This window comes from Phascolarctos cinereus, unplaced genomic scaffold, assembly GCF_003287225.1.
Source record: "Phascolarctos cinereus isolate Bilbo 61053 unplaced genomic scaffold, phaCin_HiC Scaffold_726;HRSCAF=1367, whole genome shotgun sequence".
Taxonomy (NCBI): Eukaryota; Metazoa; Chordata; class Mammalia; order Diprotodontia; family Phascolarctidae; genus Phascolarctos; species Phascolarctos cinereus.
Window position 1 is genome coordinate 215,987,629 of NW_027556098.1, and position 14,862 is coordinate 216,002,490.

At 37.2% G+C, this 14,862-nt stretch overlaps 1 protein-coding gene across 7 annotated transcripts in view; it reads right to left on the reverse strand.

Annotated features, from left to right (window-relative positions):
• The window catches only part of RAPGEF4 (Rap guanine nucleotide exchange factor 4), a 351,123-nt gene that overhangs the window by 164,343 nt on the left and 171,918 nt on the right, over window positions 1-14,862 (reverse strand). For all 7 annotated transcript variants that reach the window (XM_020990978.2, XM_020990976.2, XM_020990975.2 and 4 more), the window contains one exon: window positions 5,091-5,163. In XM_020990978.2, coding sequence (XP_020846637.1) covers window positions 5,091-5,163 — 73 coding nt within the window. The remainder of the gene's footprint in view (window positions 1-5,090; window positions 5,164-14,862) is intronic.

The following is a 14,862-nucleotide window of genomic DNA, read 5'->3' on the forward strand; positions in this document are numbered from 1 at the left end:
ATTATTAAAATAGTTTTGACCCCATGAACACCCTGAAAACGCCAAAGGAGCCCCCCTCCAAAGACATTTTGAGAAATTCTGGTCTAAGAAAAGGCAAAAGTAACTAAGGTTCTGATGCAGGGGGGCAAATTTGATTTCATAGTTATCACTAAGACTTGGTGGGAAAAACCCACGACTCCTATGTAGCTCTGGATGGGTATACTTTATTTAAAAGAAATAAGACAGATAAAATGGAGGGCAAGTAGAGAAGCACAATATATTAAGATATCAGAGCACCGGCCCTAGAATCAGGAGAACCTGAGTTCAAATCCAGCCTTAGACACTTATTAGCTGTGTAACCCTAGACCCTGATTGCCTCCAAAATAAAATTTTTAAAAAATCACTCATGTGATGAAATCCAGGAACCAGAGAAAGGGAGAATAGCAGAAGAGTATTTTGGGTAAAGATCAATAGAAGAAGAAACAGAAAGAATTTTATTATCATAGCATACAAACAGACTGTCTGAACAGAAAGAAATAGAGGAGTTCAGGAAATAGATAAAAACCCCAGCATAGAGGAAACAATTAGAGACTTCAATTATGTACACTAGTTTCAGTGACCCAGGGCTGATTTTCTTCCTCTTTCAAAAGTAAAGCAGCTACCAACTTTTTACTTTGTCTAAAAGATAATTTCAGAAACAACAGGTGGAGGAACCAACAAGGTCCCTGTTCTATACTGGATCTGCTTCTTACTAGGAACAAGGAATAAGTGTTTATTAAGCACTTACCGTGTGCTTAATAAACTGTGCAGCTTTATAAATATTATCTCATTTGATCCTCACGATAACCCTAGTTGAAACACTGGTAGGAAAGTACTAGTTTGCGGGATGAAAACGATGAGAACATTGGAAGGAGGTGGTCACTCCATACTAGAATTTATGATAGAGGAGGGGACAGCTAGGCACACACAGTTGAATATATAATCTAGATTTAAGGAAAGCATATTTTGAAGACTTCAAAGGAAAGATAGACAGGATCTCTTAGATTAGAATTCTCTAGGGAAAGTCAGCCTAGGAGAGATGGGAATCTCTGAAGAAAACAAAGAAGGGAAATTACAGTGAAAAGAAAAAAAATAATATTTGGAGATTGATTTGTATACACTGAGCTTAGATTTTTAAAATTCATGTACAGAAGCTGATCAAGTGTCCACACCAAGTGTGGAGCCGATATGGTGAACCCTAGGACTAGAGGGCCACTGGGCCACCTAAGGAGGGGTGACCCAGCCCAGGATGGAAAGAGAGCAGAGCTTTCATGCTGATCAGCAATGTGATGGGGCCCATCAGTGGCAGTTGCACTTCCAGTCTAGGAGAGTTAGGGAGATCTAGTCTCAGACAAAATAAAACAAAACATATGGACAGAAGACGGAAGCAAGAACACATAACAAAGAATGAATATAATACTTTGGGTTATTTTTGCAAAAAAGTTTCAGGAGTGCTAAACTCAAAATGAGATGAATGAGGCTGGTAAAGAACATTAAGGACAACAAAATGTTCTTATTGACATTGTTTTTATTGGAGTAGATGAGGTTATGATAACTAGTAAAGAGAGAAGGAAGAGCTGCCTAATTCTTCTGTTTCTATTTTTTTTTCTGCCAAGAAAAGTCAACTTTGCACTGGAAATGACAGAACAAAAATAGCCAACAGGAAGGAGATGCACAAGATAGATAAATAAATAATGTGTGAGCCCTTGGTGAACTTAAATCATCTGACCCAGGTAAACTATATCCTTGGGTATAGAAAGAACTAGTAGATATAATTGCTGAGCTGAGAGATATTTAAAAGTTTGAGCAGAATTGGAAAGATACATGGGACAGGAGAAGGGCAAACATCCCGATTTTCAAAAAGGGTAAGAGAACAGAATCTGAAGGCTATAGACTGGTGAGCTTGATTTTGATTTCTAGGAAAATGCTGAAGTGAATCAATAAAGAGGTGGGATAAGGAATACAGTAGCCTCCCCAGCCTCATAAACACATAAACCCACAGGAAACACGAAAAACCAGAGTAGCCTTGTCTGATTAAAATCAGCAGGAACTGCCAAAAGCCCTTTTCACAAAGTGTAAGCTTAATATCTACTAGCCTCTAATTTTTCAGGAGTCTTCCCTCCACCCAATTAGCATGAGTGGGTACTATTGTCCAGCTCTAGGCTCCTCACTCCCTTCCCCCAATGACTGCTCCTACTAGACCCAATTAAGAATCCTACAAAAACCTTTCAGACCTAACTAGTTTAGGGCCGGTGCCCCATTCCCTCTACCAAGAAAGCTCAACTTTGCACTGGAAATGACAGAATAAAAGTAGCCAACAGGAAGGAGATGCATAAGATAAATAAATAGTGTGTGAGCACTTACTTGCCCTTAGTGAGCCTAAGTCATCTGACCCAGGTAAACTATATCCTTGGGTATAGAAAGAACTGGTAGACATAATTGCTGAGCTTAGGGATATTTGAAAGTTTGAGCAAAACTGGAAAGGTACCATGAACCCCATCAAGGTATTCAATTTCATCCAGGGGTCCAATGGATCTGTTACCATCATTGCTCTTGACTGTCTTTTATTTTGTGAGTATTTTCCCTTAATATAGCTATCTTGCCTTGCTGTCTTGTCATATTTTCACGTACTGAACATCACATTCAGAACCTCCCTAAGTCTGTGTTAGGATGACTGGTTAGTAAACATCTAGAAAAAGAAGTGGTTATTCTGAAGAGCCATCATGGTATCATCAAGAATGGGTCAAACCATATTGACTTTATTTTCTTTTTTGATGGGGCTAATAAACTAGCAAATTGAAGAAATGTTTTAGATACTATTGATGTAGCATTTGGTCAAATATTTAATACTTCTCACGTGGAAGAAATGAGGAGATGTTTATACTTGGGATGGTTGGGTCTAGACATGTGATTTCCTTGATGTAGGGAGAAATGTGGACTAGATGATAATATAATTATATAGAATTGGAATTGGTTGAGTAACAAACTCCGAGAGTAATCATCAATGGTTCACTGTCTACTTGGAAAGGTATAATGTCCCCAGCAGCTTCAGGAACCTCTGTTTGTCCCTGTGCTATTTGAAAATACTATTAATGGTCTGCTAAAGGCCTAAGTGGAGTGTTCATCACATTTTAAGATGACACAAAGCTGAGAAGAATATTTAACATAATGGATAAGAGTCAAAACTGCAAAAGATCTTTGTAGGTTAGAATATTAGTCTGATTGTAAAGAAATGAAATCCAAAAGAGATAAATGTAGAGTCTTACAGTTGAGTTAAAAACTACTTCATAAACACAGTTTTAGGGAGAGAACTTCCAGTCAAATGGCAAGGATGGAAGCCACTGTAAGTAGTTCAGGAATGTCTGGATGGTACTGACGAAGAAATGGTGGGTTTGAACTATTACTATTTGCACTATTCAGAGGGGGAAAGGCAAAAAGGAATAGGAAAGCAATTCAATGAGTTAGAAGGGGATTTTTTTAAGAGTAGGGTAGGTCTTAGAATATTTTTATAAGATGAAGAAAAGAATCAGTGGAGAGAAAAGCTTGAAAATGTAAGGAGGAATATTTCTTCCCTAGATATAAGAACAAAGGAAAAGGGTATGGATGAAAATGTAGAAAATATATGAGGTGAAGTGGAGAAGAGTTGGTAGAATCACATCAGATGGCCTTGAACTGCTTAGCAGATTAAAGTAGGAAGTAAGATCACTTAGCCAGTGATCTTAAGATTAAGAGAAGAAGAGGTCGATTTGGGAATGTGTTAAAGGTCTGAAACAATTACAGTTAAAGCTCTGAGGTTTGTGGGATAACAAGAAGGGTTTATGTACACCTTTGTACTTAGGTTGAGATGATAAAATATTTAGAACGTATGCTGTGTCACGTATGTGTAAAACATACTACTAAAGAGTCAGGAATGCTCTATTTTCTTAGAATTTATGAAAAACTTCCAGTAATCCTAAAGAGAAACAAAAGTTCCTGTCATACATCGATGGATAATTAGACTTTAATTACTCTAATATTTCATCAAGTCTGAAAGGCAGACATTACCCACTAAAACAGATATTGGCACAGAAAAACACACTTCTCTTTATGTTTAGGTAAAGACTGACCTTTTACTCAAGGTGTGGAATTTGCAGCGACCTTGACTTTATTCCAGTAAATAATGAATCATTATGCTATTTGAACCATTATACTCTGCTTGATCAATGCAATAAAAAATGCATAATAAGCAAAAGCTGATTTTGCAGTCCCAGCAGCTATTAGCTCTTAGGTATTAGAAGCTGCGTAAGGCAAAGATGGCCCCTGCTACCATTTTCAACGGAGCACAGCAATGACATAGGGTTTTGCTGCAAAACTGAAGACCTTCTGAAAAAGTATTTTGTATTAATGGGTATCCTATATCTTTACAGGGTAGTTAGTGGCGCAGCAGAGAAAACATTGGCATTGAACTTGTGGCCAGAAGACCTGAGTTTGAATCCTGCCTCATTCATTCAATAGATATGTGGCTCTGGGCTCTCTGCTTCAATCACCTCATCTGTAAAATGAAGATAATAATAGCACCTCACGGGATTGTTGTGAGGTTCAAATTAGATAATATATTAAAGTGCTTTGCACTATTTAAATGTTAGCTTTTTGTGGTTGTTCAGTCATTTTAGTCATGTCCAACTCTTCATGACCCCATTTGGGGTTTTCTTGGCAAAGATACTGGAATGGTTTGCTACTTCCTTCTCTAGCTATTTTTACAGATAAGGAAGCTGAGGTAAACAGGTTAAGTGACTCACCCAGGGTCACACAGCAAGTAAGTATCTGAGGCCAGATTTTAACTCAAGACTTCCTGACTTCAGGATTGGCATTCTATCCACTGCTCCACCTAACTGCCCAAATATATAGACAGCTAATAGAGACACATCCTCTATAAGCCAAGGCCATAAACATACTCTAATTTTTAAAATTAGTTGGAAATACACACAACTGCATCCATCACACTGACAAATCAGCACAATGACTATGTATAGTAGCTAGTTAAATACGTATTTAACATTTTTAGACAAAACATTTTCAAATTCTTTACTTACTATCATTGTTAGCGCCGGTTTCCATAACACCATAAGGAGGAGCCAAAAGTCCTGCCATATACTGCCGATATTTCTGAAAGAGATTATGATAAACTAAATACGTTGGCATTTATTCATTTTAAACAGTCACAGATTTATATTTTTAAAGATAGCAACTTTGGGCCTCATAAAGCATTTGAGGTATGTATTTATAGACCCATATATTTGCTCTGTGATAACATAAAATATGTCTGTCTTTCAAACAAGGCTCCCAGGATAGGATTGTGGGTATTCTCCCACCTAGGAGAATTATATCACAGGAAATCACTTGCATATTTCTTTCTGATTGAACATACCCCTCTTACCCCTCCTACACAGGATCAATTATTTGTAATGGGAAGAGTTAATAATTGTAACACTTGAATTTTTTAATAGTTGCACATATAAAAAAAATGTGCTGCTTTCTTAATAGGTGAATCTCACCAAATTAGCTTCCTTCAAAAGATAGAAATGCCTTTTTCTCTATAAAGGATGTTTCCGAAGAAGCTGATTTCATGCTATCAACCTATTTCAATGTACAATCTACACCTGAATTTTATGTGACCTTTGAGAAACTTTTAGTAAGCTTACCTAGAAAAAGATCATGGCTTAACTAAGAAGTCTTTGGATGGAATCGAACTAGTATTATCTTTCTTTTGTCCTCTGGTAAAGATACAATTAGTAATGTATGCTCCATAAACATATATTGAATGTCTGAGGGAGATACAAAGACCATAACTACATGGTTCCTACTTTGACAGAGTTTGCAATATAGCTTTTTTCACCAACAACATTATTAGCCATCTTAATCAACGAATTTTGACCTATAAGGGACCCTAGCAGCCAGCTACTCAGCTATCTCCTTTATTCACCAGACTTGGCTCCAAATGACTTTGAGATATTCCCAAAGATCAAACCAACCAACCAGCCAAAGATGAAGATTTGAGATATTTGAAAGAACATGTTGCAAATTCTGAAGACATTCCAAAAAGTTTGAGGAATTTCAAAATATTCTGAGCCACGAAAGCATACTTGTAATAAGCATATAGTTTTATGAGACGACTTTGAAAAGAGCAACACTTAGATGTGTTTTGGTATGTTTGTTGAAACTCAGTATTACTACCTTATAGACACCTCCTTATATAAGTAGATTTCTTTCCCTGGCTAAGTCTGGTTGAAATATCTCTGAAGTCCTTTTCAACCTTAAATGCTGTGACCCTATATAGAGGGGTACATGAATTTAATAAATATTTCTTGAACACTATCATTAAAAATGGTGCTTAATGCTGAGAGGGGACACAAAAATTTGGGAAACATGGAGGTTCCCAAATTTAGTAGGATGCCAAAAATAATCCTGCTGAAAATGTGAACTATTACTTCACAAATGGTCATAATGAAAAAAAGGAAGTAATATATAGTTCAGGTGATAAGAAACTTGATTTTCTATTCTATTTTGTATGAAATTGGGATGATTACAACATTACTTTAGAAAGATTAGCCTTGGGGGCAGCTAGGTGGCACAGTGGATAAGGCACTGGCCCTGAAATCAGGAGGACCTGTGTTCAAATCTGGCCTCAGACCAAACACTTGATACTTACTAGCTATGTGATCCTGGGCAAGTCATTTAACCCCAATTGCCTTAAAAAAAATTAGCCTAATGGTGGTGTGGAGTATGGTTTAAGAGGGGGGTTACAGGAGGCAGGGTTGAAAAGCTGCCAAGAGAGTCCAGGTGAGAACACTCTAAATTAAGGCTGAATCAATGAAAATAGAAAGGGAAAGACAGATGCTTCAAAATGTAAAAGAATAACTGGCAAAACTTGGTGACCATAAGATTTCAAGGCTGAGTGACTCAGAAAATAACTCTGAAGATGTTACTGTGAAATACCCCTGCACTCTTTGCATAGATGATACCACTTATTTTAATTTACAAGTCTGGGTACAATTAATTCCAAAATGAGCACAAAGCAACCTGAAGCATCCAACTCAAGTGGGGGGACATTTCATAACAGAACTGAAACTCAATATTAGGCTGCCTCTCAGGTAATAAATACAGTCCTCCCCTTTCATGATGAAAGCTGAGCTTTTATTTAATGTGCAATGTCATGTATATTTATGTGTTTATATTTGTGAATATACATAAATATTAAATAGCATCCAAAGAATCAACACTTCATAGTGCTTGTGGGCTACATAAACTGTCAGCAGAAAGGCTTCATCTGCTCTGATGGGCAGCTGGTAACACTAAGGATTCTGGCAAACATCTGGCCCATTTGGTAGCTCTGAATGATGTCTGTAATGTAACACTGATGTTTTCTCAAAAGACACAATCTTCTTCCTGATGTCAGTCAAGATTTTCCTGGTTCATTTATTTTTCTTCTGGGGCAAAGACATTTACGCCTGTATGCAAACCAAGTCATCTAAGCCAAACGTATCTTTTTCTCATTTTTCTTTCTGTGGGTTCATTAACCATTCATATTGTCCACACAGCCAGGCCAGCATACAAGATTCCTGAATACTGTCTCTTGAAAATGGCCAAATTTCATTTTATTGAGTATTTCCTTATTATATCACTGTTTCACTTTCTTCCTTGTCCAACAGGAGTGGTTAAGCACTCTTATGCTGGAGTACTAACCATATGCTATTACATAAAAGAATTCCAGGAAAGCATCTGGAACTAATTGTTCATAGCTTGAGGTTCCATAGATTCCTGACACTCCCTGAAAACCATCTTCTTTGCCTTTGCTTCTCTCTCTCCCTCTTTTTTTCCTTTTTTTTGGCAAGGCAATCAGGGTTAAGTGACTTGCCCCGGGTCACACAGCTAGTGAGTATCATGTGTCTAAGGCCAGATTTGAATTTAGGTCCTCCCAACTCCAGGGCTGGTGTTCTATCTACTGCGCCAATCTAGCTGCCCCACCTTTGCTTCTCAATGAGACAATCTCACTTTGCAGGAAAACATTGTTTGAGATGAAGCTAATCTCTCTGGTCTCAAAATATTCTCTCAATGGGAGTTTAAAAAAAACAAGAACTTCCCATTTGAACAAAGAATGGAAAAGGCAGTCCAGTTTGTGTGAACAAAACATGACTTCAAATTAAAAGTTAATCCACATGTTAATATCATGTAACAGGAAAATGGAACTGAGGATTTTACTTTTACACATGGAAATGAAAAACCCACTTTTTCAAATGAGGTAGTGGTATTTTCTAATAGACATTAGCTAAAAACTGGCCCACAGTCTTTGTTTTCATACCCTACAAAATGCCTTATGTGAAACAGGGCAGAAAAAAGTTAATTGGAATAAGATTGTATAAGAAAAATAATGGTTCCAAATGTATTCACATATTGCCAGATGCTTTATCATTTGCTCTCCCAGGCTCTTATACAAAGCCATCCATCTATAAATGCTTCAGTTTCTGCATATCCAAGTTGAAAATATTAGATTGAACTCAGAGAGAAATACAGATGTTGTATCTTGAAAATAACAACACCTGAAATAGTTCTTTTGTGAATTAGAATGATTTCTTTGTACAGCCAGGCCATTAGCAATTGCTAATATAGCTAAGTCCCAATTAGTGTGAATAATGAATCCCATGAAGCAATCACATTATTTGAATTTGCACTGCATGTTTCCACTGGGCTACAACCAATTACCATATTTTACATAATTATAACTTCAAATAGTGCAAATTAGACCTAACTGTATTAGCAATTGCTCTCATTTACTGTATTGTAGTTGCTACAAACTGTACCTTATATATACCATTGGGAAGGGAAATTTATTGGATAAAATTTAAAACATACAAAAATTAAAATAAAATTCATAAAAGAGAAAAATTTAGGAAGAGAAGATGTTTAAAATAGTATGGAAAAAGGATTAGAAATTTTAAGTTGCCAATGAGAAAATGAAAGAATATGAGCCAAGAATCAAGAAAATAGTAACTCATTTATATAGTGTTTTAAAGTTTATGAAGTACTTTCCTCTTAACATCCTTGAGAGGTAAGTAATGATTATTATAATTCCTAGTTTAGAGATGAGGAAACTGAGAAGTTTAACCTCTGAGAGATTAAATTATTTGTCAACATTCACACAGCTAATAAGAGTTCAAATCCAGGTCTTTTTGGCTCTAAACTCAGGACTCTATCCCTTATTCACCAAATCAAGTCAATAAAGACTTTTTAAGGACCTACTATGTGTCAGGCACTGTGTTAAGTACTGGGGATACAATGAAAGGCCAAAAAAATAACATGCTGCCATTCTCAAAACCATTAGACACTTTAAGAGGTATCATCTGGGTCCCCATGACATGAAGCCCTCATATCTCCAGCATGTCAAAAGCCAATAAAGTTTTTGTTCAAATGACTATTAGCAACACCATAAATTACTATGAAGGTCTATTTCAAATGCACACCTTAAACCTGCCTACAAGAGATCAGGAAATTCTAGGGAAAGCTGCAGATGTTACTCAATGAAAGGCTGGGGCTGGTTAGGGGAGAGAGGTCTATTCAAGTGATGACTGAGTGGGAGCTGGTTAACCACCTATACAGGGAATGCTGGCACTTTGCTTTCTGAAAGGAAGCCACATGGTTGTGGATTTGACTCAAAGGCAATTTAGTTCAGATCTGAAAGATTTATCAGCAAAGTCTAGTAATTAGGAATCTAATTACCAATTCTGTACTAGATTGCAGTCAGCTAGGACTAACAAAAATAGCAACCATTTCTGTCTGGTGATACTTGCTAACACAGATTATTCTGTGGTCTTGATGGAATAACCATGTCTACACCACTAATTCACAGGTATATAATATATATTCCTACATACACATTTATAACATAGAGGGATGTGATCTATAGTTATCTTCCTGAGAGAGAGGGATTTAAGGGAAAATAACAGGCATTTAAATAATGGACTTTCTAGTACGCTTTTCTCTGGTTATTTTCCTATTTTTGTATGTTTTTATGTTCAAAGAATAAAACAATATTCCAAGCAGGAGGAAGATACTTCCAAAGTCATGGGAGGAAATAGAGCAGAGGAAGGCAGACAAGAAAGAGAAATTTGCTTGTAGATATTACAACAATCCTATAATTAAATTATCTAAATGTTTACCAAAAATATCATCTGGAAAATATCCTGGTTTTGATACTGATGTGGGCACTCCTGAATATAGGGCACTACTCTTGGAATCAGTAGAGCTTGGATTCAAATCCCACCTCAGATGCTTACTAGTCACATGGCCCTGGGGAACCTTTCAGTGCCTCAATTCTATCATCTGCAAAAATGGAGGCACGGACTCAATGACCTCCAAGGTCTTTTTTCGTGCTAAATCTATAATTCCATGCTCTATTAACAGTAAATGATAAACTTTCAATTATTTTTTAAAAGCTTTTTAAAAACCTGTAATTTTATTAGATTTTAAAATATGGACCATTTTAAAACTATGTTTGTCAGTGGCAAAAACAGAAAAAACCCTTTCCAGCAGATCACTAGGGATTGAGAGCCTAGCTCTGGCTGAAACTAGAGGAACTGAAATGTAATTGAATCATAAGTGTTCCATCATTTTATGTTAATATTATTTGAAACTGTAGCCCAGTGGCTTCAAGATATAGCTCTCTTGAGGACAGGGCAGAGGGAAAGGGGGGAAGGGGGAGGAAGAGGAGGAGAGGGCTGCAGGGGAGAGAGAGGGGTGTGTGTGTGTGTGTAGCACTCCTAGTTACCTAGTTAGGAACCTGAAACAATAATGCTGGGACAGGGAGAAGGAGAGAAAAGGAACTTGAGGTTTTCTGAGTGGGTGTTCCTAACCTTTTTGGTGTCATGGACACCTTTGGCAGTCTGGCAAAGCATACAGAGCCCTTCTCAAAATAATGTTTTAAAATTATAAAATACATTGGAACACAAAGTAAACCAATTATATTGAAATACAGTTATCAAAATATTTAAAAACAAGTTCATGGACCCTAGGTTAAGAACCCCTATTTCAGAGACTAGACAAGAGGATAGGAGTTTGAGAAGAGAACCTTTGCATGAGTGACTGAAATTTGAGAGGCTTGGCTAGAGCTCATGACCAGTACAACCAGTACAACCATCAATAGGGTCAGAGATTCACATCTCAAAGGGACCCTAGAGGTCATCTAGTCCTATAAGCTCCTCTTTACAGATGAGGAAACTGAGGCCCAGAAAAATTAAGAGACTTACCCAAGGTCACAAGGGTAGTAATTTGAACACAAGTCCCTCCACTCCAGATTCAACACTCTGTTTTCCACTATACCATGAAACTTCTATCTGAGTTTCAAGTTGTCTGCTGCTGCCCAAACCCCAAAGGTTTTGTGAACCATGGTTTTACTTGTGAAGGTATTTGGTGGAAATTCCTGGAAGGAGGGGACAGGAGGCAAGGCTACTAGAGTGGTTGCTGCCATCACACCCTCCCCATTATTGAATTTAACTCTCAGGGCCCTTTCTTCCTTCCTCCTCCTAATTACCAGCACAAGGCTAGCAAGAGCTCAAAGTACTTCTCTGCTACAAAGTATTGGGGATCCTTGGCCTGGGATAAGCAGACTGATAGAAAAAGATAATAGAAAATAAAATCAGAAATCTGTGAGGATGATTAGAGAGACAAAAGCATGAAAGGCTCAGTGGCAGGATCTATGCAGAGGGCTGAGGACCAGATGATTTTCAGGTCATTCCTTCAAGCATAGTTCAGGGACCCTACTGACTCAGCCTTTGGGTTAGTGAAGAGAGAAGCAACTGAAGCCTAAGGGACTTTACAAAGAAATGACTTCCTTGTCCAGTAATCAAGAACACTGAAAGAAATAACTTAGGCTCTGCTATGTACTGTGTAATCTTGTTCAGCATGGCATAGTAGACAGAGCACTAGACTTGGAGTAAGGAGGACCTGGGTTTGAATCCTTCCTCTGTCACTTTATTAACCATGTGACCCTGAGGAAGTCTCTGGTCTTCAATGTCCTCATTGGTAAAATAAAGCGGTTGGACTTAACAATCTTTAAGGTCTCCCCCCCCCCCAAATTAAACTTGTGATCCTATGATCTCTTTGGTCCTCAGTTGTTTTTTTTTAATCTGTAAAATGGAGATTAGAAAACACCATCTGTAAAGTACCAGTTCCAAATCCTCTGATCCCTAAGAATAAGGTGTAGGAGTCATGCAAAACAAGGGAAAAGTAGAAAAAATTTACATAGTGACTTCCTAAGTCATCCTCTTTTCAAAAACCTTGGTAATAAAATGCTTTAAATGAGACCCCCCCCCTTCTATTGGAAAACAATGATAATAACAACTAGCACTTAATATTACCTCTTTTGAGACTCACATCAACCCTAGAAGATAAGTGCTATTATTATCATTCTCATTTACAGATCAGGGGACTGAGATGAATGGAGGCTGAGTAATAGGGCCAGGATCACATGGCTAGTGTCTGATGTAGGATTTGAACTCAGATCTCCCTGACCCCAGGTTCAGCACTCTATCCATCATGGTGCCTCACTATCTCCAAAGGATTATATTCATAGTATAGGTTAAAAGCTTTTATTTTTCTCTCTACTGCTCAACAACAACAAAAAAACCTTCTATTGTCTATATATGGTATGAAACATTGATGTGACATTTTGCTCCCATATTTGACAGAGCTAAAAAAATAGCAATATGTTGAACAGTAGACAAGTGGGGAAATGGTAATAGTGTGCTATTTTAAATATGAATTTTTCCTATGGGCATCCTTTCTAAAGTCATACAACTGCTTTTCTGTGAGGATCACAAAATCTCAGAACTGGAAGAGAGACAAGAAGCCACTTAACCTAACTTATACTGCACCCCAAGAATCCCCTCTAAAATACCATTTATGGAAGAACACTGAATAGGGAGACCCTGTTGTTGGGAGAATCAAGATAACATATAAAGAACTTTGTAATTATTAAAGTGCTGTCTAAAAGTGAGTTATTACTATTATCATTACGATTATCTTATTCAATCCAGCCCAATATTCTAACCTATAGAGATCTTTTTGGACGCTGACTTAATCATTAATGTTCCTTGTCAGTTTTGTGTCATATGAAAATTTGACAAATGTACTTTCTGTTCCTTTATCCAAGTCATTGATAAAAAATGCTAACCAGCACAAGGCCAGGAATAGATCACTGGGCCATTACAGTAATGATGTCCTTTCAAGGTGACATAAACCTGTGGGGCTTGGTCATTTAACCACATCTGACTTCACCTAACTGTACTATCACCTAGCCCATATCTCTTCATTGTATCTAAAAGGGGAGCATAAGCGACATTGTCAGATACTTTGCTGACATCTAGACAGATCATGGTTTAGTGGTCTACCTTACCTGCCAAACAAAAAGGGAGTAAGGTTAGTCATATGATCTTAAATTTAAATTGTAGAAGTCATAGTATAATGCTTTCCTTTTACAGATGTGGAAACTGAGGTCCAGACAGATTAAGCAACTTGTCCAAGGTGATTCAATAAAAGTACCAGAAGCAACACAGATCTGTGAGCCAATGCTCTTTCCAAAACCCACAAGTCATGACCTATCTATAATGAAGCCATCTTGACTTTTAAATACTCAGGATTCATCCATGTAATTGTGTGTTTTGTAATTTTGCCATGATGAATTCAACTCACCAGACTATGCTTTGCAGACTCTACTTTTGTCCTTTCTTTTAAAAAATTATGACATTTGCCCTTCTTCAGGCCTGTGATACTACTTCCATTTTTTTGTATTTCAAAGATCACTGACAGTGTTTTCTCAATCACATCTACAACTTCTTTCAGTACTCTAAGAGACAATTTATCAAGGCCTGGTGACTTGAATGTATCAAGAGTAGCTAAAGATTCTCTTATCTCCTTATTTATCTTGGTTTTCACTTCCCTATTAACCACTACTTTTTTCTGTCCTTTCCGTTCCAAAAAATATTCTCTTTGTAAGAAAAAAATTGAAACAAAATGAGACTTGACTAGTTCTGCCTTCTCACTGACATTCATGATCCCATCTATCCTTAGCAATCCCATCTATCCTCCTATTGCACCTTGGATTTTACTCTGGGCTACAACATAGCATAAATAAACCTTTTTTTTTTTGTCCATAGCCATCATCCCTAGCTTCAATTCATTCTGGGTTTCTCCCTCCTCACCCACCTCCTCATACTAATCTTATACTCTGTGCTACTCTTTTGTAATTATCCTCAGCAATTGTCCTTGCTTTCATCTTCTCCATCACCTTTGTCTTAGAAAGAGCACTTGTCTTGGTGTTCAAAGAGATTTAGATTTTAAGCTCCCTCTAAAGATATGGCTAATGTGTTCCATTGCTTTACTATACTTATCTATCACAAGGTGAGTGGATGGTAGGATGTTCCATGTTGGGGTAGAGAAGTGTCTTGAATGATATTTTTAAAAGAAAATAACATCAATAAAACATTTTTTAAAAAGAATGATATCTGCTTCTTACATTTACTATGTGAGCACACACAAGTCACTTATCCCTTCTGAACTTCAATTTCCTAATTTATAAAAATAGGAATAATGAGAACAATAGTACTTTTTTCTCAGGGTTGGGTGAGGATCAAGAGAAAATGCATGCAAAGCACATTGTACATCCTAAAGCCCTACACAAATGTCAGCTATTATTATTATCTTATTCAATGGATCACTAGATGGACTAGGTGGACTAGGGCTTCAATCAATGTCAAAAAAGAATCAACCACAGGCATAGAGCATCATTTGAGGAAAGACGAAGGTCTCTTTGCC